General features: G+C 40.1%; 1 protein-coding gene across 1 annotated transcript in view; it reads left to right on the forward strand.

The window, feature by feature from the left end:
- The first annotated feature begins 1716 nt into the window (after positions 1 to 1716).
- The window catches only part of LOC117591101 (cardioacceleratory peptide receptor), a 58932-nt gene continuing 36686 nt past the window's right edge, over positions 1717 to 23962 (forward strand). The window contains exons 1-2 of the mRNA XM_034284203.1: positions 1717 to 2401; positions 15084 to 15534. Of these exons, the coding sequence (XP_034140094.1) occupies positions 15139 to 15534 (396 nt within the window). The 5' untranslated portion in view covers positions 1717 to 2401; positions 15084 to 15138. The remainder of the gene's footprint in view (positions 2402 to 15083; positions 15535 to 23962) is intronic.

Consider the following 23962-nt stretch of genomic DNA (forward strand, 5'->3'; position numbering starts at 1 on the left):
GGCAGAGGCAGCGATCGCACACAAAAAATATAAGCTGCGGGACGGGGGTGGGTTAAAAGTCGGTAGAGCCATCGGCAGAGGGACTGCAGAGGCAGGGGCCGAGTGAAGCAGAAGCAGAGTGAATGAGAGAATGTGAAAAGAACAACAAAAGCCGCGGGACAGGGTGGGTTTATTGGAAATTTATTTCTCCATTGTGGCTATAATAATGATCTAATCGGATCCCAATCTGATAGATATGTCCATTCCCTACGGAATGGCGTTTTTAGTTTTCTTTTATCTTCAAAATTGTAGATTTGGGAGGCCTTTTGCGGGGCGGAAGGGGGCGTGGCTCATTTTTGAAATACACTGGAATCAGTGGAAGCATACAGCAGTCCGGAGCCAAAGAGCCGGTGGCTCTAGCTCTTATAGTCTCTGAGAACTAGCCGACAAACAAGACGGACAGACAGATATGGCTCTATCGACTCGGATATTGATGCTGATCAAGAATATATATACTTTATGGGGTCGGAAACGCTTCCTTCTGTGCATTACATACAACCGTTATTCCCCACAAATACAACATACCCTATTTACTCTTCGAGTACCGGGTATAAAAAACCGAAACACACGTGGATAAATGCACGACTTAAATCAACCTATGTAGGACTACTAACTACTACGATGCATAGAGATCGTTTTTCAAATTTTCCGAAGAGAAAAAGAATTTTCTTTTTGTTTTCGAACAAGGCAATGTGTCGAATTAAGCCGACGTTGCGTGCATTTATTCGCTTGTGCTTCGGTTTTTTTGTCCTGAATCGCCGTAAAAGCTTTTATTAAATCCATTTTAGAGTCGTAACACTGACGTTGTGTGACCTTCATATCCTGGTGTAAGGATATTTGTTCTTTCAATGTAAAATGCCGTAAAATGCCCTCCGCGACCCATTCTCAATCTCTAACAACAACAAACACAACCGGATCAACAGGAAAAGTTATTTTATATATTATTTTTTTGCATAATTTTGACTGTTCAATCAAAATCATAAATTTAGAAGGGAAAAACGAAACGGTCGTGTGCGATGAGCGATGTATAATGCCGATTCTATTTAAGTGTAAATAAATATGTCAGAATATAAAAACGCTGTTTGCTTATCTTTAGCTTATCCACTTAAACCTCGTTCTGGATGTTTCTTCGATTTTAACACTGCTTGCCTAAAAATCGGCTTATCAATAATAAAATTCCTCCTCTCTCCCTGACCTTCTCTCCTATCATTCCTTTGATAAGAAAGCTTCACCAAATGTTGCGCTGCAGTAAGCTCACCTCCAAACGATATCAACATGTGGCTGGGCAAACATACTGCCAGCCACGGAGGTTGCCGACACTCACCACAAATATTAGCTCAACACTTAAAGCACTCCGGCTCCACATCCGCGTTGCTGGTCAAGTGCATGATGCAACTATAGAAGGTGATCTCGTCTCTGATTCAACTATTCAAGGTTCAAAACGTCGGTAAAAATTAGTCAACTAGCTATGCTGTTAAGAAGTGCGAGTAAAAGGGTAAAAGTGTGACACCCTGACACATGAAGAACAAGCAAAACGTGTTCGGCAACATAAACAAAAAAACAGCTGTTTTTAGGGGCAAGTCGAGTCGGCTTTTTGGAGGAGGCGGCTGGAGCTTTTTAAAGTGAAATCAAGCAACATGCTGCCGCTGTCTGCTGCCTGCTCGTGCGTCGTCGTCTTCGTTGTCGTCGCGGCCATCGTCGGCGCCAGCAACACCATCAGAAACAGCAGCAGCCGTAGCAGTCCAAACAGAAAATCCGTATGACGATGCCACACATATATTTAGTTCAATCCGAAATTTTGTTTGAACCAGACGCTAAATATGTGCATTTCGCTTGAACCCGACAAAATATGTGATGGCAAGTGCGTACACATTTTTAAAAGCCAAAAATAGAACAATAAAACAACACCATCAAAAATATTAAATTCTCTAAAATTTAAACGTAAAAGGATAGAAAAGTTCCTAGAGAGAATCAACTGTGAAGAAAGTTCTGTGTCAATAAGGCTAACAATTAATTAAGGAGCCGCCTGACCATCGCGTGTGTATTTTTAAGTTACTTACAAGACAAGAAAGTTGTCAAGCGTGGCAGCAGTGGCAGTTACAGTGCCTGCTATTGCACCTCCAGCTCATCTCAAAGCCGATTGAAATTTGTTCGTGCCAAAATTTGCAAATCGCAGTGTGTATTTCCCAAGCCATTTTGGCTATCAGAAGGCACTTTTTCAACAAATTTTTAAACACCAAAGTCAATTTCGATTTTAAATACGAACAGTTATTTCTATCGTCGTAATTGTACCACAAAGTGCACCGTGTTCCATTGGAATTGGAGATTGCAATTGCAATTCATGCCGCTGCAAGCTGTTTGAGTGAGTATTGCGTTGCGATTGCGCAATTACCAAGCGCCATGCGTTGACTATGCCATATCCATATGTCTCCCTCTTAGCGCTTAGTATCCATTCAATTTATATATTTGTTCGCATTTAGTTGACAGTGATTAATCTTAACATTTGAATGCAAAATCATGCTGGCTGGCACCACGAGTACTAGCATCAGCAGCTTATAAATTAATTTACTCATGTACTCATGTATGGATATTGGACTTAATTGGTAATTGATGATAATTGAAATTTGCTATACTTGACCAGAAATAATCCTACATAACAAATGGAAGGAAAGACGTTGGGGATTTCATTAGGGTTTCAAATTAATGACAAAATGGGTATGTTTAATTAAATGCATTTCAATAGAATATTCTCCTTGTAAATTTGAACGTTTGCCGTAACGTTTTACTGGTAAAATGTAAATAAAATATTTGACACTAATGTTAGACATTTGCTAACTGGAAATGTTAGACACATGACATTCCAGCGCTTAGAGTTTAATTAGACATGGCAAATACAAGGCAACTTTTCAAATCAACTTTATTTTAGTAAAATATATGTACACTTTAAAATTTATTTTAAACACTAAGGCTCATTATGATGTTCTGAAAACAGTGGCCAGAAAATAACAAATAATAGCCAGAATAAACGAGGGTGATACAAAAGGATACCAATTTATTATCTGACTGCTTACAAGTGTACATGAATAGGTACATATTTGTTTAATTTGATTTTTTAAAGAGAAGTGCAACAAGCTCCCAGAATATTTCAACCAGATGAATTTACTCTTATTTTATTTTCCTTTACCAATATCGAAAAGTATTGAGTTTAAATAAAGTTAATAAGCATTTTGTTGTTGAGCAATTCTTTACAGCTTCGGTTACAGCTTCAGCCCAACATTTTTAGTGTGTGCTTGTTTAAACTTATTTGTTTCATACACCTTTTAATTTCCTCCACCACTTGTTAGGCTTCAAGTTACATAGCCCTTTTCTTTTAGAGTAATTTCACTTAGCTTCAATACCATACTTCAATTCCATACAGAACCCCAGACCGAGAATGACTTGATGAAAATGAATAAAGTATCAAAAAGTTTCGGCGGCTGTTTCATGGATAAAAAATTAAGTTAAGTTGCGAATAGTTGTCAATGGTAGGTGACTTTTGTCAAACAGTTCTCAAGGATAGACTTGTAGCCCCAAAAAGAAGAAAATTTCTGAATCAAATACAAGAAACCTAGCAGAACAGGCTTCCATAGTGGCTGTCAATAAATAAGAAAATTGCAGACAGACCTTAGCCTTAGCAGAATACTTTCTGAAGAAACCACCCCCCAACCCAACCACGGCTCTACTTTAGCTGCTTCATTTGTTGTTTTGGAGTGAGTTGGGGAAGTTGCCGCAAAAGCAAAAAGGAATCCAAGCACAAAGCACACACAGAAATTCGAGTAAATAGCAAAACACCCTATCCCCCCACCCACCAACCAGCTAGAAAAAATTGCGTGCATTGAATATCACTCAAGAGTCAGTTGTGAACACACATCCACACAAACACTTCCATAGAGAACCAAAGACGACCACAAGGGAAAATGTATCCCCTCCTCAAAGTCAATCTCTCGTTCCACGACTCCACGAATGTATCTTACGGATATGCGGATTAGCGTGGTGCTAGGTGATTGTGATTGATCTGCGTTTAATGCCATTTTGTTCTTAGGCGGATGCGTTAAAATGGACGGCCTTGACCGATGATGTGGCACAAATCTCTGAGAAAGAGGATGGGTTCGGCTACCATTCGAAACGCTCTACACAGGCTCGACTTATTTATGAAGTTGTTAGTTTGGCAATACGAGTGTGAACACTAGAGCATAACCATTTGCCAGCTTGTCCTCTCAAGAATATTATTTTTTCTTTGAGCCAGTCAGTCAGGCCTTGATAGGATTGAGCATAAATAATGCAGGAAATATGAGAAACAATGTGAGAGAAACTTCCACAAACAAATATTTCAATATGCAGCCAAAACAGTTTAAAATATTAAGCGAAGCCCAGACGTATGCAATGAAAGTGCCGGGCATATCACGTATGAATGCCAGTGCCCTATACCCATATGCCCATTCCTCATAGCCAATGTATGTGTCATTCTACAGCTACGTGTAGAGAGAGAGAGAAAGAGCAAGACGTGCGTGTAAAATTGCAAATCACATTTGTAGCTCTGGTTCAGACTGAGCCTTTGCTGGCAAGACTAAATAGGGTATATTGTATTTGTGGGGAATAACGGTTGTATGTAACGCACAGAAGGAAACGTTTCCTACCCCATAAAGTATATATTTTCTTGATCAGCATTAATAGACGAGTGGACTGAACCATGTCTATCTGTCCGTATGTCCGTCCGTCCGTCTGTCCGTCTTGTTTGTCGGCAACTTCTCAGAGACTATAAGAGTTAGAGCTGTATGCTCACACTGAAACCAGTGTATTTAAAAAATGAGCCCCGCCCCCGCAAAAGAGCGAGAACCTCCCAAACTTACAGTTTTAGAGAATAAAAGAAAACTAAAAAACGCCATTCCGTAGGGAATGACCATATCTATCAGATCACCAAATTGGGATCCGATTGGATCATTATTATAGCCACAATGAAGATATTAATTTGCAGTGGCTATTTGTTTTTTGCACATTCTCTCATTCACACAGCATTTGAAATGCTTTCGCCGCCAGCGTTAACAGCCACATCTCATACGAAAGTAGTTTCTGGCATGGTCGTTCGTGCGTGGATTTTTTGTACCCGATACTCGAAGAGTAAATAGGGTATATTTTATATTGTGTTCAGAAATGGAAAAATTAAATGGTCGGATTTCTGACCCCATTAACTATATTTACATATATACTTGATATAAATATATTCTTGATCAGGATCAATATCCATGTAGATATACATAGTCATGTCTACCTGTCCGTTCGTCTGTCTGTCTTTCCGTCCGTCTTTATATGCACCTGGATATCAGATACAATAAAAGCTACAGTAACAAATTTTGCATCAAGATTGCTGTGATATCACACTGTTACAAGTGTATTTCAAAATTACGCCTCAAAATTCGATACCACAAGAGAGCGAAAATCTTTTCAATTTTGAATATATAAATATACCAACCATGCCTATCAGATCCCAGAATAAGGATCACATCGGATCATTATTATAGCCAGAATAACGAAATAATGCTATAATAATGATCCAATCGGATCCCAATTCGGTGATCTGATAGATATGGTCATTCCCTACGGAATCGCATTTTTAGTTTTCTTTTATCTTAAGAACTGTAGATTTGGGAGGTTTTCGCCCTTTTGCGGAGGCGGAAGGGGGCGTGGCTCATTTTTGAAATACACTGGTTTCCGCGTGAGCATACAGCAGTCTGGAGCCAAATTTTGGTGGCTTTAGCTCTTTTAGACTCTGAGAACTAGCCGACAAACCAGACGGACAGACGGGCGGACGGACAAACGAAGAAACAGTTATGGCTATATAGACTCAGCTATTGATGCTGAACAAGAATATATACATACTTTATGGGGCCGGAAACAATGGAATGTCTCTGTGGCTCTTTTTATACCCGGTAAGAAACCTACTGTGGGTTACATACATCAACTCTTGTTCACAAATACAAAATACCCTATGTACTCTTCGAGTACCGGGTATAAAAAGAGCCACAGAGACATTCCATCAGTCCGTCTATATATCAGGTTTTCCTTTCTCCCTTCTGTTTCTCATCTCTAGCTGAATGGGCCGCTGATTTGTTTCCACTGTAATATGCTTAATTGAATTCTCGACTTGGTTCTCTTTTCCACGAACTGATTGATGCAGCTAAAAATTAAATCCAAACTCTTTGTTTTTTTGGTTTACTGCCTGGGAGTTATTAAGCTTTGAAATGAAATTATGTGGCCTGGGGAACTCGGGAAAAGTCGGAAACAAACGATATATTGTGTTCTCTATTTTTTTATTGACAGGTATTATACATCATGTACTGTTCATCAAAATTTATTGAGCGACGCCTGAGCTAAAATTGGTTAACAAACCCTACTTTTTTTGGTTATGAATGAAAAAATGAAATATGAAATAAAATGAAATAATGAAAAAATCCAGAAAACGACTTAGGGGGTGCGCGCCCGAGTATTTCAGTATTCCAAAAATACTGAAAAAAAAAAATATTTAAAAAAAACTTAAAACTTACCTACATAGGTACTTAACGTACAAATACGGGTTTTATTAGGCTTTTAGGCTTTCCTCTGAAGAAAATCTTTAAAAAAAGTACCAGATTTTAAACATACTTAAACAAAAATTCAGGAATAGAAACAAAGAAATTGTCATCAGACCATATTCTTGAGGAAAAATCGTGGCGAGAAGTGTTATTTGTCAATTGAATGTGGATTTTTCTTTTGCCTCTTGGGAATTGTGTAAAAAATGGAAGGAAAAAATACGATGAAAAGCCACCAGGCAAAATGACTTGAAAACCGTTTACCGAAAGAAAAGTTTCCAAGACACTGAAAGAGACCTCAAATGTGTGGCTGCTTCTGTGCCAGATGTCAATAATTTGTGTGAACAATTTTGCCTGCCGAATGTCTCATTAAACGCACAAAAATATCGTTGTTTCCTTAATAGGCTGACTGTCTGACAGTTTGTCTGTCTGTACCGTCTCCCCAGCCTCTGTCTGTCTGACCTGTCTGCTACAGGGATTCGTTTTTTTCATATTTTAATTTATTTTAATGATGTGTTGGCTGCGCCTCGGTGGCCACATCCTCCTCAGCCTCAGGCGAAAGGCTTTAAAATAACAATATATCAATATTATCGAGGTTCCTGGGGAGAGAGGCGAATAATCGGGGCTGACATTTCAGCGGAGGTAATTTGATTGGCTGGGCAATTATTATTAATCATGCAAATGCTGAATCTGAATCGTTGCGCCTGACATTTTAACAATTTTGTAGTGCTGTGCAATTTTTTTAAATTAAATCTTTAAGGCGTGCAAATGAAAACGATGCGATAAGGGAGACATTTCAGTCCCGTCACAACTTTTATACTCAGTCAGTATATATGAATGTTAATGCTTACATTTTAATATATGTACATTCATATGTACCTACATATCTATGTATGTATGTAATCTTAGTGTGATGCGCATATGTACGTGCTGGACAGGGTGGGGGTAGCCACTGGAAATGAATTTCTTCATTTATGTTCTTTTAGTTATGACCCAATCTAGTCCCTTTTCGGTGATCTGATAGATATGGTCACTCCCCACGGAATTTCAATTTCTCTGTGTTTTCTCTTATCTTCAAAGTTGAGTCTATACAGTAGATTTTCGCCCATTGTGGTGGCGGAAGGGGGCTGGGCTAAAATTGATATTCTCTGATATCCAGGTGCTCATCAAGACGGACGCACATCTCGGCTATTGATACTGATCAATAATATATACATATACTTCATGGGGTCGGAAACGATTCCTTCTGAGCATGAAGCAGTCTGGAGCCAAAATTTGGTGGCTCTAGCTCTTATAGTCTCTGAGAACTAGCCGACAGACAGACATGGCAATATCGACTCGGCTATTGATGCTGATCAAGAATGTATATACTTTTTGGGGTCGCAAATGTTTCCTTCTGTGCGTTACATACATTCAATTTTGTGCACAAATACAATATACCCTATTTACTCTTCGAGTACCGGGTATAATGAAAAGCGTGGCAGATAGGAATGTCTCTTTTTACGTTTCCGAGCAGTTTCCACTCTTTTGTTTAGGTGTACATCATATATTTTCCAGGCTCTTAATTGTGCTGCATAGAGCAAGCTAATCAACAACATTCAAAGAGCTGTTGAATCTGACAGGCTCATTGTTTTTGTTGACGTGGGCGTTTGGTTTCCGGTTTCCATTTAAAAAGTAAAGAGTAACTCTAGATTAGGCAGCAAAGTCAATTTTTTTTCAATTCGTGTAACAAAAAAATATACACATGATGAGATAAATGATGGAATGGCTTTTAGATGTTTCTGGAATATCTTAAAATTACAATTCTTGTCATGCACATTAGGAGTAGACACACCATTTTTGGCAGCACCAGGATGGAGTCAAAAACCGTTCCGTTCCTTCGATTTCTCACAGAAGAGCTAACGGTTGTATATAACGCACAGAAGGAAACTTTTCCGACCACATAAAGTATATATATATTCTTGATCAGCATCAATAGCCGAGTCTATGTCTGTCCGTCTGTCCGTCCGTCTTGTTGAGCGCCTGGATCTCAGAGACTATAAAAGCTAGAGCCACCAAATGTTGCATCCAAACTCTGTATGCTCACACTGTTACAAGTGTATTTCAAAAATGAGCCCCGCCCCCGAAAAAGGGTGAAAACCTCCCAAAGCTACAATGTTGAAGATAAAAGAAAAAATCCTACGCAGGGTGTGCTGGACATGCTATTATGTAATTATTACTAGCATTTGAACCACTGACGTTTGTTCGGTTCGGTTGTGGCAGCCAGATAAGAATTTAACGCTCAGCACCATGGCTTGTGCCGGTTCCAAAGTGGCACGGGAAAACCAACATTAAAAAAGTCATGCACGTTTGTCGCTCAGTTTTATTACGTCTGGGTTGATTTTGCAGCAGTCAAAGGTGAGACACAGGCAAGTAGACTTAGCCCATTAGACAAGACATCCCGCCAAGAAAGAAGTAAGGAGTGGGTGCACATTTGCAGTCGTCGTGGCGGGCGAACGTGTCGAGCATCATGAATGAACATGCTGCTTGAGAGCCAAGAAATCGTCGCAATTATGCGGTACTCGCCATCTGTGAAACCCCACAATTGCTGCCACTTGTGACACCCCTCAGGTACTCGCCACCTCTGAAACACCCTGGGCTCTGGCACCTATGCCGCACCCGACAGGTACTCCACATTTCTGATACACCCGGTAGTTACTTGCCAACTAATGATAGAGAGCATAATCGTGCTCGTACTCGGTAAGTTCTTTGGTGATTTGCCAAACTGCCATTTGCAGCATATTGTCGAGGCACAGCCCCTACAAAGTGCGTCTTTTATTGATTTTATTCAGGCAGAAGAGAATCGATACAAATTATTGTTCACTCGAGCGATTTCAGATTTGCCCGCATCCTGTTCGGCCTGCCCCTGATTGACAGCATTTCCCAAAATCCGGAACGACAAAAAAAAAAAAACAGAGTCGCACCTCCTAGTTGTCTTAAGCTTTTGGAGCCTTTTGATTTTAAATTTATTCAATACGTCGAATTAAAATGCGTGTTTTTTTCGATTCTCTCCGGGGTGCTCCTATAATAACAAGAATCAAGCAGCCCGTCTCCAATCAATATCCCGCACCAGGCACCAGATTAAAATCTACGTTGAAGGAGGTGTCAATCGGCCTCTGGGTTCCATCATGTCTGACAGTCTACCAGTGCGCCAGTAAGCCAGTTCGGCAATCTCTGTTTCAGTCTCTGTTCCTGTAACATTTGCTCATCCGCCGTCGCTTTGGGCGTTGATTTTCATTGGTTATATTTTCCACTGGTGTTTGAGTTGCTTCTTTTGTCAAGGCCATCCTGCCGTTTCCCTGGAATGATAATTGCTTTTAATGGCCACTGCTTTCTGACTTTTGGTCACTTCCTGGCCGCAGCACTCGTGTTTCATTATTCAGCTTTTAATTAAATGGTCTTACTCTGGAGCAGATCTCCCCGGTTACCCCACGCATTCGATTGACTTCAGCGCGCGTGACTTTAATTGTTTGCCCATGTACACCGCGAGGAGAAAGATTTCCAGCTACCGCGACCAGGACAGCAGCAAGGTCCGACTGGATAGGATGGCTGGGGGAAAAGCCGCTGACAGCAGCTCCAGCAGCATTTTGATTAATTAAAGAGCTACGGCCTTCAGGGGAAAAAGGCATTGAAAGATCCGTACAAAGAGCATCGGGCTCTACCATCTTGACACGCTCTCGTTGTCCTAGGGAAGCAGTAAACGCATAATTTCAAAGAGCCAAAAGGTACCACCAGCTTATAAGACTGGCTATAAAACTGAAAGAAATCTGTTTGCTTTTCTGCGTTTTACTTAGTCAACATTATGGATACATATACTTATGTACTGTTATTCCTTTATGTAATATGTATGTAACATCTGTGGTGGATGTAACACACAGAAGAAAGCCAAAGAGACTATAAACGCTAGAGGCACCAAATTTTGCATCCAGATGGCTGTATTTCAAAATTTCGCCACGTCCCCAAAAATAGCGAGAATCTGCTGTACCCACAATTTAGAAGTGATGTAAAATGTAAAATATGAAAAAAACAACTAAGGTACAGATGTATTACAAGATACCGGATATAAAAGTTGTCACTCGTAAAAAGCGTCTCACAAGTCCCTCCTCGTTTAACTTCAATAACAAACGAATTAAAAATGTACTACAACAATTTTTTCTCTCTTCCATTTAGCATTAGGTTTATATTTCTTTTAATTTGTATAAGACTTTATTTTTGGTGGTATTTCATTTACATTCTTGCTACATTTTTGTAGCTGGTTTTAGCACGTTTCGAACAGCAACTGGGCCTCACTATCGAAGCTTTGGAACTCGCTAGAGATTTGCTTGTGGCAATTTAAATTTTCTGCATTTGGGTCTAATTAAGTTAACCTTAAAATTAGAGTCAACACCGAAAGCGTTTCTTTGTGTGCTGCATAAAATGTATATACATTGATAAATCATGAAAGCATCCAATACATAAATATGTCCATATGTCTGATAAACGTTTGACTTATTAACATGAGAGAGATACTGCCAGAGGCTGGGGCTGTGCCATTGAAACAGAATAGCTTGACCATATCGCTTAGCAGTGTTTAAGGGGCAGCATGTAAATGAGAATTTATTATTACACTCGCAACACATTCGCCATAAGAATCAATTACTTTTACAGCATACCGTGAATATTTATAAACAATTATAATTTCCCGAGCAGTCAGCATCCTGACTGCACTGACTGACTCCACTAATGTGACTCTCTCTTCTGGCTAATGAACACTCACTTGACCGATTATTTTCGACAAGCCTCAGCACGTTTTCCGGAGGGGCACAGTGGTATAGGTGAAACCGTTATTCGCACAAATACAATACTATTTACTCTTCGAGTACTGGGTATAAAAAGGCTTGCCTCGATTTTTAAAATATATTATTTTATCGACTTTTTATACTAGGCACTCGAATAGAAATAGGGTATACATACTTATTGCATGTGTGCGAATAACGGTTGTATATAACGCACAGAAGGAAACGTTTTCCGACCACATAAAGTATATATATTCTTGATCAGCATCAATAGCCGAGTCGATAGAGCCATGTCTGTCTGTCCGTCTGTCCGTCCGTCTTGTTGAGCGCCTGGATCTCAGAGACTATAAAAGCTAGAGCCACAAAATTTTGCATCCAGACTCTGTATGCTCACACTAAAGAAAACTAAAAGCGCCATTCCGTAGTGAAGGACCATATCTATCAGATCACCAAATAGGGATCCCATTGGACCATTATTATAGTCAAAGTGAAGAAATGTTCAATGGCTAAACCCACTCTGTCCAGCAGCTTTTGATGTATTTTTCACATTCTCTCATTCACACTCTGCTTCTGCAGGGTGCGGCCCCTGCCGCGGCTCTGCCGCTGACGTGGATCTGTAGTGTGCGGCTCTAGGGAAGGGCTAAAGGAGCTTGTTGGTGTGAGGAAAAAATGAAAAATTTGACAGGTACTGAGTGCCTGGTACAAAAGTTGTGACGCGTAAGAAGCGTCGCACACGTCCCTTCTCGTTTTTTTTTTCTTCATTGTTTGTTTGTATTTGTGCGCCAATAGCAGAATCCAGCGAGCGTGTATGTCAAGTTTTGCCCCGCTGTTCATTCATTCATTCATAGTGTCTGGCCGGCCGATTATAAAGTTCAACTTTAAACTGGTCATGTACCAGATTACCCAAAAACTGAATCTCTAGTGTGGCAACGGCAGGCACGCATTTAACATTTTACATAAATTTGTCTAACTTTCGGATAACATTCGGGGAGAAAGGTTGAAAGAGCAGCATGCTGACATTCCCTCACCGTCGTCTGGCAATATCTTTATTTTCTCGAAAAATGGTTAAACCGGTGATACATATTTGAATATAAATACACAAGCAGCCAGTAATAATAAAATAAAATGCCTTTCAATAGCTCCCAACCCCATGCGTCCTTCTTCGTTGCTACCTCCTTGAAAAGACGAGTCGGCATTTTTGGCCAACGGGGGACCAGCATTTCTTGCTGGCTGTAACTTTTCAATTTGCTCGGCTTGTCTATTTACAATTTAACAAAAGAAAGGCAAACCTATTCTTAAACCCGAAATGAATAGACAAGGCTTAATTTCAGACACCTAAAAGAGCTTGGAATATATCCAGTTACGGCTACCATTTGTAATTTAAGTAAATGGTTGGTGTTTTTTTGTTCCGTTTTCCTTGCACCCTTCCTGTCTGGCTTTCAATTTAAATTTACTATCGGTCTGGATTTCGTAGAGACCGTGTAAAATGTCAAATTGTCAATTAGACTGCTGTTCTTCACACAATCAAAGTATCAGATGTGCAACACGACTGCAAGCATAATTAAAGTGTTTCTTTGGTGGCTCCAGCTCCAGTTATCTACCCATACCCATTACCCGTTGGCTTACTCACAGGCAATTATCCTTTGTGGTGCCAGCACGCGTCACGCTCCATAAATCTGAAATGAAATACTATACTTTCGTCGTTATGACGCTGAATGCCATGAACTGCAATTGCATACAAGGAATCATCTTAGAGTGGCTGCGTGCATTGTCCTGTCCATAAACATAACGCAAAGTAGGAGCAGGAGCAGCAGCAGCAGGGTAGAGGAGTGAAAGTGTGCCTGTGTCCTGTGTGCCGTGCCATATTTTTTGAAGTGAAATCAATTTTTCATTGTGTGGCAACATGGCTACGCCACTTACGCTACTATCCTACCCTCCTCTCTCTGACCATCTCTGTCTCTCTGTTGCTGCAGTATGTGCTCGACAATTGTCACAGAGCACATTAAAAGTGACTCCGGCGCAGACGACGTAATGGTAAATATAATTCTATGCCATACGAAAAGAGAGGAAAATATTCGCAGCGAGAGGGAGAGAGAGAGAAAACAGTTATATGCATCGAAAGTGTCATTGTGGCATAGAACAAAAGCCAGCTGCTTTTGACTTTTATGACTCATACGCCGCGTTGCACAAAGCTTTTCAAACGAATTACAGCCAAAACAAAGCCAAGTTGTTAGCCAAGGATTTTTAAGCTCTTGCCAGGGCTTTAAGGCAGCTTCAGTGCCGCTCAACTTAGCATAGTAACTCACAAAAGTGTTTATATGCTCGGAATTTTTTTAGTTAGTTTTGCATGTACATTTAATGCGCATTATCAGTAGCCTAAATCTTTAATACCAAAATCGACTAATCCAAAGCCCAAAATGGGTTGATTCGGCAGCCAAAAAAATGCATCAAAGCTCATACCAAGCCCCGGGCCTAATTATGTGCCAGAGGCTATCAGACAAAATATAAACTCTTTGCCTGCTACATTTTTTTCACCATTTTTCTTTGACAAACAATTTACGCTAGGTTTATTAGTTGCTGCTGAAATATTTACCAGCAAATATTACATGATATTATTTGGTTAAATTTTTTTGTTTCAAAGTTTAGTGAGAGCCTGAACCTTTTAGAGGATTTAAAACTACTCCAGTTTATGCCAAGATAATTTTCTATAGGCAGATTAATTCAATTGATTCTCTCTGGGTTAGGTTTTTCACAACTTCTAAACATTTCCAGTTTCTAATCAAAATTAGAATACCCTGCTGAACTACATATAATGATAAATTTCAAATGGCTACATGTTCTGCTGCTCATTCTCTCCGCTTGCTGCCGCTTGTTTCACAGTCCGAAAAGAAACCAGGGCACCCAGACGTCTACCACTCTGCTGATTTTATCATAAGTAATTGTGCAAAATAACATTTGAAGTCACATTTATTAGAGAATTTAGAGAACGTTTTTTCGGGAATGTCCGCAATGTTGGGTTTAATCCATTAAGGTTGCAGAAGGAGAAAGAGAATAAAATGGCAAAAGAAGGAGCACAAAACGGCCTCAGATGGATTGCAGACAGAGGCACATACATATGCATGCATAAATTGCCGAGTGTGCGGCAAGGTTCAAAGTTTAGCAGAGCCCTCTCCTTTCTTGCCGTCTCTCTCCCCCTCTGGTTCGGGCTAAGGCCCCTTTGGGGTTAAAGGCGTCATTGATTGTCAGCTAATTGTGGAAATGCATGAAAGGGAGATGGAGCTGGTGTGTCCTAGAGGGGTCAAGTCGCGTTCGTGGGTGAATAATTTAATTAGAGACACGTTCTCGATAGTATTTGAAAATCGTGCAGTGTCATAAATTATTTCAAATCACTGAGCAGGCACATTGCTTGTAGAGGTTTGGTTGTGTGTTCAAGGAAGCCCTGATAGTTATTTTCGGAATCCTAGGCTCTAAGAGTCTTAGGCTTCCCCCACACACGATAAACAATATAGGCTAAAATAAAGTTCTGCGCCATTATGTTCATGTACATGTGCCATTAAGTACTCGCCCGACTAAGCCATACTTTAAATACTCTCTTAATTTCCCTTTTTCCGTTCATTTTCTTCAGGTGGATGGCAAACCCTGTTCTTGGTTAGAGCTGAGACAGGATCTACGGCCTCGGCATGCTGCAGTTGAGGCTATTCGATAGCTCCCTCTACTATACGCTGGCCTCCGTCTCAGAGTGCGCTCCGGCAGGGCTGTCGCAGTCCGAAACGGAGCAGCATGCGACGGGCAATGACAGCAAGCTAGAGCTGACAGGGGGGGATGTCGGGTCGCTGACCGCCCTCGGCGGAGCAGTTAATCTGACATTTTTTACACCTGCGATTTCACACGTGATGCTGGCGCCAACAACAATGACGACAGAAACAAGGACAACGAGAGCGACAGTGTCGGCCGCAATTGTCCAGACGACAATGGCGCCAGTCCATGACTTGGATGCAATGTCGGAGGCGGTCCTCAATGCGACAGCGGGCCACTCGGCCGAATTGGACAATTTAAATTCCTTCTACTTTTACGAGGTGAGTTAGGGAGAAAGGAATGCAAAGGAAAAGTAGATCTCCACTAATATAATGAACGAAATCTCGACTGGCAAGCCAGACCCATCTGCATGCTTCGATTTCAATTTGAATTTTAATTATAATATTTGCACATCAGATCCACCAAAAGAGCTTAGGAGTTGGTTGTGTCTGTGTCTGGAATAGATAGAAAGGAATTTATACAGTAAAGGAAGCTCAGCTGTTATGTTTGGCGATGCCATGGATACAGTTGCGGAAAGATTGTTTGATTTTGGTCTAGCATTGTGTGGCAATAAATAAATAAATAAAGTAAAGCAGCTCAAATTTAGACAGAAACAACAAAGTGTCACAGAACCCTCTACACAGTGTATGAAGATACACTCCACCATTGACAATTTACCATGCCGTTGGCCACAAAGCGAAGAAAGAATTGGCCTCTAAATTCGGGCTCTATCCAAAAGTTTAAAAACAGGCGAAAGACGTAGATGTAGACATTACTTCTCCCGCCAACACGCTCTTTTAGCTCGCCACCCGCCCTCAAGCAAGCGAGCTAGAAAGAATGCCAACAACATGCAAGCATAAGCAAAACTGCTGGACGGGGTGGAGGTAGCCATTAATTCATTTCTTTATTCTGGCTATAATAATGATCCAATCTCAATCACAATCTAATTAAGTGATCTTATAAATATAGTCATTCCTTACGGAATTGCATTTTTAGTTTTCACTTATCTTAAAAATTGTGGATAGAGCTAATTTTCGACCTATGTGAGGGCGAAAGGGGGCGGGCGAATTTTTAACACAAACTTGATTCAGTGTGATCACATTGATTGACGGACGGACGGATGGACAGACATACATGGTTATATTGACTCGGCTATTGATACTGATCAAGAATATATATAATATATATACTTTATGGCGTCGGAAACGTTTCTTTCTGTGCGTTACATAAATTAACTTTCGAGCACAAATACAATATACCCATTTACTCTGCGAAGTCCGGGTATTAAAATTGTGCTAAAAGTCCTCGAAATCTGAGCTGACAGCGCCTTGTTGCCGGTTGATACAAATTTCCATTTGGTGCAATTTCCCATGCTCCCCGAATAATAGGAAATGAGATGGTGGAGGCAAAGGCGTGAGCGGCAAAAGGTGACAAAAAATAATCAAATCAATCAAAGACTAAGGCGGATCGTAAACTTCCGTTAGCTTGAGAGAGGCTGCGATAAAAATAATTATAAATCTCACCATTGTTGGGACGGAGCGAATCTGCAGTCGAACATCCGACAGACCTCGAAAGCCTATAGAGTCTATAGTATAGACCCACACTTGCCCGGACATCTTGGAGCCGTGTGGGCCAAGTTTAAGAGAGCCAATTACTCATAGTACGTGCGTGCCTACCAATGCCATACATTTTTGGTTTATTTAAATGAGGACCGCAAAAAAGGGAGCAGCCATGGCAACATATGGCACTTGGGTCTGACAAAGAGCAATGTCAAGGGTTACTGGCAGTATATGCCTGTCAGACTGTCTGTCTGTCTGTCTGTCTGTATACATATGTGGCTGTCTGAATGTCTGTTTGTCCGGCCGCTTTCGCGAAACTAACAAATTTCTCTGCCAGAAGCTGTTAGATACTCAAATAAACGAGACGCCCAACTGGAGAGGGCTAAGGGATATGATGTATGCATTGTTTGGCCTTACATTGCATACGGCCATAGTTGCAGAAAACATTAATAGTGTCAACCCATGCCATACGACAATCAATTTAAGAATGTTTTGAATAAGATCAAAACCAACTAACTGAAATATATTCTGATAAAAAATCGGGTTGCTCTAAGGTTTAACATTTTTTGCACTTTATAACTATTTCTTGATGAAAATGTAACAATTTTCATCGATATATTTGGCATTTTCTTCACAAATAAAATGAATACATTCAAATATAATTTGATTACAGATTTCCTATTGCAAACATTGAAAAAAGTATTATATGCTTAATTTTTACTTAAGAAAGATTAAATGTATGTTTTTCAAATATTTTTACATCGCTCTTGACAACTCTATAAAACTGCTACAGCTCTAAAGAACGAGGACCAACGTGTGAGACGCTTCGTACACATCACAACTTTTATACCCCATACTCAGTAGTACCTCTGTACCTTAGTGGTTTTTTAATATTTACATTTTACATTTTTTCTACATCTGTCATCTACATCTGCATCACTTCTTACGCCAAAACGCTCTTTTAGCTCGCCCCTTCGAGCCTCGATTTTCAAATATTGAAAACTTGAAGATATTCGGATTTTCACATTGATTTCCTTGTATATTGCAAGCAGCTTCCTTCCTTTGAGTTGTAGAAATGTTGTATATAATAGCATTGCACTTCAGTGCAGAAATACTGCAAGTGTCTCAACTTTATTATAATTTTGCAATTGTACAGGAATTTTCTTTTCAATTATTTCAAGTGTTCCGTGCCATTTTTCCAGTTTATCAAAAACAGTTAAGAAAATCTCTTGTTTTTATCTTAAAAGATCCTGAAATGGAAATTGACATTCTCTTTTGCAATTTTCTTCTTCATTGAGTTCGACAGTGCAAACCACTCTGAATTTACAAACCTAAAGTTTCATCCTCAAAGCTTGAATTCTAGAGAAAGTGCATAAAAGTGTGCATAGGGATGCAAGAATTGAACTCTCTTCGTTATGCATTAAGTCTCATGCTGCCAAGAGGTGTCAATTACAAAAGTCCAATTGCAACTGGACTGGAGATTGTGAGACACAGGACGGTGTATGGTGGATGGTGGAAAGTTCAGCCAATGTCTTTTTGTAGTTAAACGACTTGAGATTATGCAAAATATTAGGACCACTTAATGTGTTCCAAGTCAAAAACACATAATTAATACCTCTCTGATGTTGCTGCGAACTACAAATGTCACTGAAATTGTTTTATTTTAAACGTTAACGTTGGATCCTGCCATTGAGGCAAGTAAATCATACAGAGGTTGTGGTAGGCTCTGTTGATGTCCCACTTTAAGGATAATAAACAGCCAACGAGGGTCGTCCCCGCCCCTATCAGCCAGGCTTAGTAGCCTGGCCCCTCGGCTAATGCCTCTGACACAGATATTCCAATTACAACTGGACTGGGAGATTGTGAGACACAGGACGGTGAATGGTGGAAAGGTCAGCCAATGTCAAAACGCTGACCAGGGCCAACACTGCCAATAATCGTGAAGGGTGGGATCTATCCCCCCACATCGATATTTCCCCGCAATTTTCTCGACTCAAATCAATGGCCGGTCAAGCAGTAGGAATACAAAAAATGAGTCATTTTATGTGTTGTTTTTTGCTCGAGTAAACCAAAATCATATTATGCAGCAGGATAAGCTCTCTCGGGCAGCCATTTTCTTTGATTTGAGGGGAATTCATTCAGAGCAGGAATTCTTATGCGGTCTATAAAGTTTTAGTCTTTAAAGATACGTACCCAAAACATTAACAGTGTGCACCACTGTTAAGATAACAGCTGTTAAAGTCAGTCAGTAAAGTTGTTTTTTTTTACAAGTGGCTAAATTCAGACAGGTATTTAAAATGTGTTTGTAACTTTGAAATGAAAAATTGATCTCATAATATTTTTAATGGCTAGTTTTTATACCCGGTACTCGAAGAGGAAATAGGGTATATTTTATTTGTGGGGAATAACGGATGTTTGTAACGCACAGAAGGAACAGTTTCAGACCCCATAAAATATATATGTTTATTCTTGATTAGCATCAATAGCCGAGTCGATAGAGTCATGTCTGTCTGTCCGTTCGTCTGTCCATCCGTCCGTCTGTCCGTGTGTCCGTCCTTGTGAGCGCCTAGTACTCAGACACTATAGGGCACGCTCTTTTTACTCGCCCTCTCCCCTTGAGCCGCACACTACACGGCGCAGAGTGTGGATGCCTCTGCAAATTAATTTCTGGCTAGTGAGTCTGGCTATAATAATGATCCTATCGGATCCCAATTGGGGATATGAACCATCAAACCATCTGATAGGTATGGTCATTCCCTACAGAATGGCATTTTTAGTTTTCTCTTATCTTCAAAATTGTGGGTGTGGGAGATTTTCGGACTTTGTGGTGGCGGAAAGTGGCGGTGTGAAATTCTGAAATACAATTGTAACAGAGTGAGCATACTGAAGTCTGGATGCAAAACTTGGTTCCCTATCTCTTATGGTCTTACGGACAATATACCCTATTTACTCTTCTAGTAGCGGGTATAAAAACAAAAATTCGATGTTACAATGTTTTTTTAAACATGTACCTTCCTCACGCTAATATGAACTAAGTTCAAAAAAAATTTTGTTTTTTTTGGAATTTTTGCAAAAAGAAGTGGTCAAATGCCCCACAGCGCAATGCTGCAATCCTTGGAGCACACCACTTCTCAGCTTATAACACCATACTCATAAATAGCCAATGCCACGCCCCACACCTTCCGCAGTTTCAGGGTCTTCATTCTTCATTCATTCTATCCAGCAATTTTTAGCAATACGACGTCATGTGGCAATGGCACAATGGCAAATATTTGAAGGAAAAAAAAGGAAGAAATGGTAAGAAGCTGTTAACAAATCGAATGGTTGTTAATGTAGTTTTCTTAATTAATTCTCGAATTGAATAATGAAATATTGTAGATTGTTAAGAGTTGCTAGTCTCCTGCCCCACTAATGGGGAATATTGAAAATTAACTCCTTTAGCTTCATTTCCCACTCCATTTCACAAAAACGTGTCAATTCCAAGAACTCATTAATCTAGCGGACAACATTTTTCTTAGGCATATTTGACAAGTAAAATTAATTAAATCAAGAAAAATTAAGCATCGTTGATGCTCTAATGCTCTCTAGCTCTGAGTCTACTGCAGAGTCTGGAAGGTTAAACACTTAATGGCCACAAAGGGGCTTTAACCAATGTTGACAAGTGTTGAATGTTTTCGCCCACTCGTTGTTTTTCTGCCTTTTAATTTGCCTCAAGTTGAGCCTTTGCCAAGTGTAGTGTGCAGCCCCGAGAATTACATAAATAGGGGCAGGGCTGAGCTGTTTGTTAATGGTGTCGTGCCGTGCCTCAAGTATTTTCCGAGCTCTCGTGGCAATAAATAAACATATGTGAGGTTTGCTGCAGTGTAGAGTTGATGTGTAATTAAACTCACCAAACTTTAACGCCAATTTAAGCATATCTCCAGGCACCACCACAGAGTTGTCTTAATTCGATTCGACCATGGGCTGGGCCAAGTCGAGCTGTTGACAAAAAAAAATGTCCACCAAGGCCTACCACAAGTTCCTGAGTGGCCAGCGGGTCCATCCCGGCCTAAAATGTGACCCTGGGGGACGCACTTGGGTAGAAATGAGTTAACAACATTATTTGCCCAAAGCCGATTGCTGGAAAAAAACCCGGCGAACAGACGAACCGACCAACATCAATTTTATTAAGGCAGAAACGGCAATGTGTCACGATGGTCCGCGCAGGTTCTTGATGACTTTCAATGGAGGCTTTGGAATGGGTACGGGCCGGGGCGTTTTGACAAGAGTTTTATCTCGCACGTCGCCTATTACTTGGATGTGTCATAGCAATTTATAAGGATTTGTGGACATCAGGATTTTCCAGTGACAGCAGCAGAGAGAGAATGAGAAGGGACGTGTAAGACGCTTCTTACGCGTCAGAACTTTTATACCCAGTACTCAGTCAGTGTACCCGTTGTAAATTATTGTTATACCCGGTACTCGAAAAGTAAATAGGGTATATTTTATTTGCGCGAATAACGGTTGTATGTAAGGCACAGAAGGAAACGTTTTCAACCCCATAAAGTATAGATATTCTGTATCGGCATCAATAGCCGAGTCTGTAGTGTGTGGCTCTAGGGGAGGGGGCGAGCTAAAAGAGCGTGTTGGCGTGAGAACTTATGTAGGTGTAGATGACAGATGTAGAAAAAATGTAAAATGTCAAATGTATAATTTGAAAAAAACGAGAAGGGACGTGTGAGACGCTTCTTACGCGTCACAACTTTTATACCCGGTAGTCCGTACTACATCTGGACCTTAACGGATAAGAGAATGTGCAAAAATCAAAAAAAGCTGCCGGACGGGGTGGGTTTAGAAACTGTAAATTAATTTCTTCATTCTAGGAATAATAATGATCCAGTCTGATCTGAATTAGGTTTTCTTCTCATTCTTCAAAATTGTGGATGTTGCAGACACCTTTCGAAACCTTTTGCGAAGCTAATTTTTGAAATACACAGATTTCGGTGTGAGCATACAGCAGTCTGGAGGCAACATTTTGTGGCTCTATCTCTTATAGTCTTTGAGAACTAGCCGACAAACAAGACGGACAGACAGACATGTCTCGGCTATAGATGCTAATCCAGAATATATATACTTTATAGGATCGGAAACGTTTCCTTCTGTGCGTTACATACATAAACTTTGTGCACAAATACAATATACCCTATTTACTCGTCGAGTACCGGGTATAAAAAGAGGTGGCTTAATCAGGAAAGAAGAGAGTTATTTTATTTCAAAAAATATTTTAGTTTATTATGCAAGAGAATAGTTATTAGGTAAACAGGAACTGCGCATGGAAAGACCTTCGACAGCCATCAAAAGAATTTCTTAATTATGAATTAATAACATTTCGGTTGGTTTTTAGTAAAAACTTGTATCTCTCTGAAATATGTGTGATTATTTGTTTCCCATAAAATATGAGAATTGTATTTTACTTTGAGTTGGAAAGTCAATGAATGTATCCATAAGGAGGCTTCAGGACACGTTCCTTGACTTTTCAGCTTCGATGAATTTCTGGTGGCAATAGGTTCATTTCGAACCACATTTTCGGTTCGCCCTCGAGTTCAATGTTCGTTCTGATGCTCTCAAAAAAAGTTTGTTCGAATTCCCCAAAATGTCACTTGACCAGCAAAATCAATAAGCATCTTCTTGACAACTAATTGTTATAATTTTCTGCCAGGACTGCCATTCTACCAGACTCGAGGCCAGGCCTTTCGGTGCTTGACCTCTGAAACGGGTTGCGCATTGTAGCAGCCATCCCACAAACGCAAAGGCAACAATGCCTTTAGAAGTGTTAATTTCAAACAAATTTCCAAGCACCCCAAAACCGGGGAATGAGGCTTAAAATGAATGGGGAATGATATATAGGAAAATATGGTTGAGGAGTTGACTTAATGAGTCCTCAAGTTAATTGTTTATTTATTTGTCATGGTCGAACTTTGAACTTGGCAACAATTGTAAGGCGAACACTTTGCACATTCTTGTAGGCAGAGAATCAACTGGCAGGCAGCATGCCAGTCGTTGAATGACACGTTTAGCATAGGAAAAAGTATTAAAAAGAAAAAGCAAATTGCTGCTCGAAACTTTTGTTTTTTTTCATTATAATTTATTTTTTTGTATCATAAAAAAAATACAAATTTAAGCTTTCCTTTTATAGGCTCGGGCGGCAGTTGCTTTCTATAAGCAATCAATCGTATGCCCGCAAGAGATATAAAAGAAATAATCACACAAGACTAAGGACTAGTCCTTTTTTAACTTTTAATTGATTTGTTTCTCTCGCTATCTTGTATGCTAAGAAGGAACTGTCAGGAGCTTATTTGGGCTGGACTAAACCGTCATTCATGTTTTTGCTGTTACACCATTCCATTGGCCACCACTTCAGTCACCCCACACATCTTTGGTTATTACTGCAATCAGTGAGTCACAAACAAAGGCCTTGCCGCGATCTTTGCCAACATTGGGCAACTCCTGACAAATTTATGTAAGTTCTAGTATCGATATTTGTGTTTATGAAGAAAACAAAAGTATGCCAAGCCAAGAATACAGCAGCAGGGAAACTAGCTTCACGGGGCGAAGCTGTGCTACCCTGAAAGTGCTAAGGGTACCAGGAATCTCCGTGATTTCAGTAAAATGGCCAGTATGCCACGAAAAATAATATTGTGATTAACAATGTATCCCCAAATGCGAAACATCACGGTTTTTATTTGGAAGCTATGCAGAAAATCATTGCGCCCTCTGAAACTTGACCCAAAAATAGCACCCGCTGAAATTTGATCCATGACTAGATACACAATAAAGGAGAAATCAAAAAAATGAGAAGGGACGTGTGAGACGTTTCTTAAAAGTCACAACTTTTATATCCGGTACATCTGTACCTTAGCGGTTTTTTTCAGATTTTACATTTTAAACTTTTTCTACATCTGTCATCTACATCACTTCTCACGCCAACACGCTCTTTTACCTCGAACCCCCCCCCCCCCCCCCCCCCCCCCCCCCCCACCCCCCCCCCACCCAACCCACCGCATACCACACACACCAAAAACAAAAAAAAAAAACAAAGAGAACAAGAGAGAAAGCAAATGTACAAAAAAAAGTCAAATACGTACTACAGGAATAAATTAGATAATATTCT

The sequence above is a fragment of the Drosophila guanche genome, unplaced genomic scaffold, assembly GCF_900245975.1.
Source record: "Drosophila guanche unplaced genomic scaffold, DGUA_6, whole genome shotgun sequence".
Taxonomy (NCBI): domain Eukaryota; kingdom Metazoa; phylum Arthropoda; class Insecta; order Diptera; family Drosophilidae; genus Drosophila; species Drosophila guanche.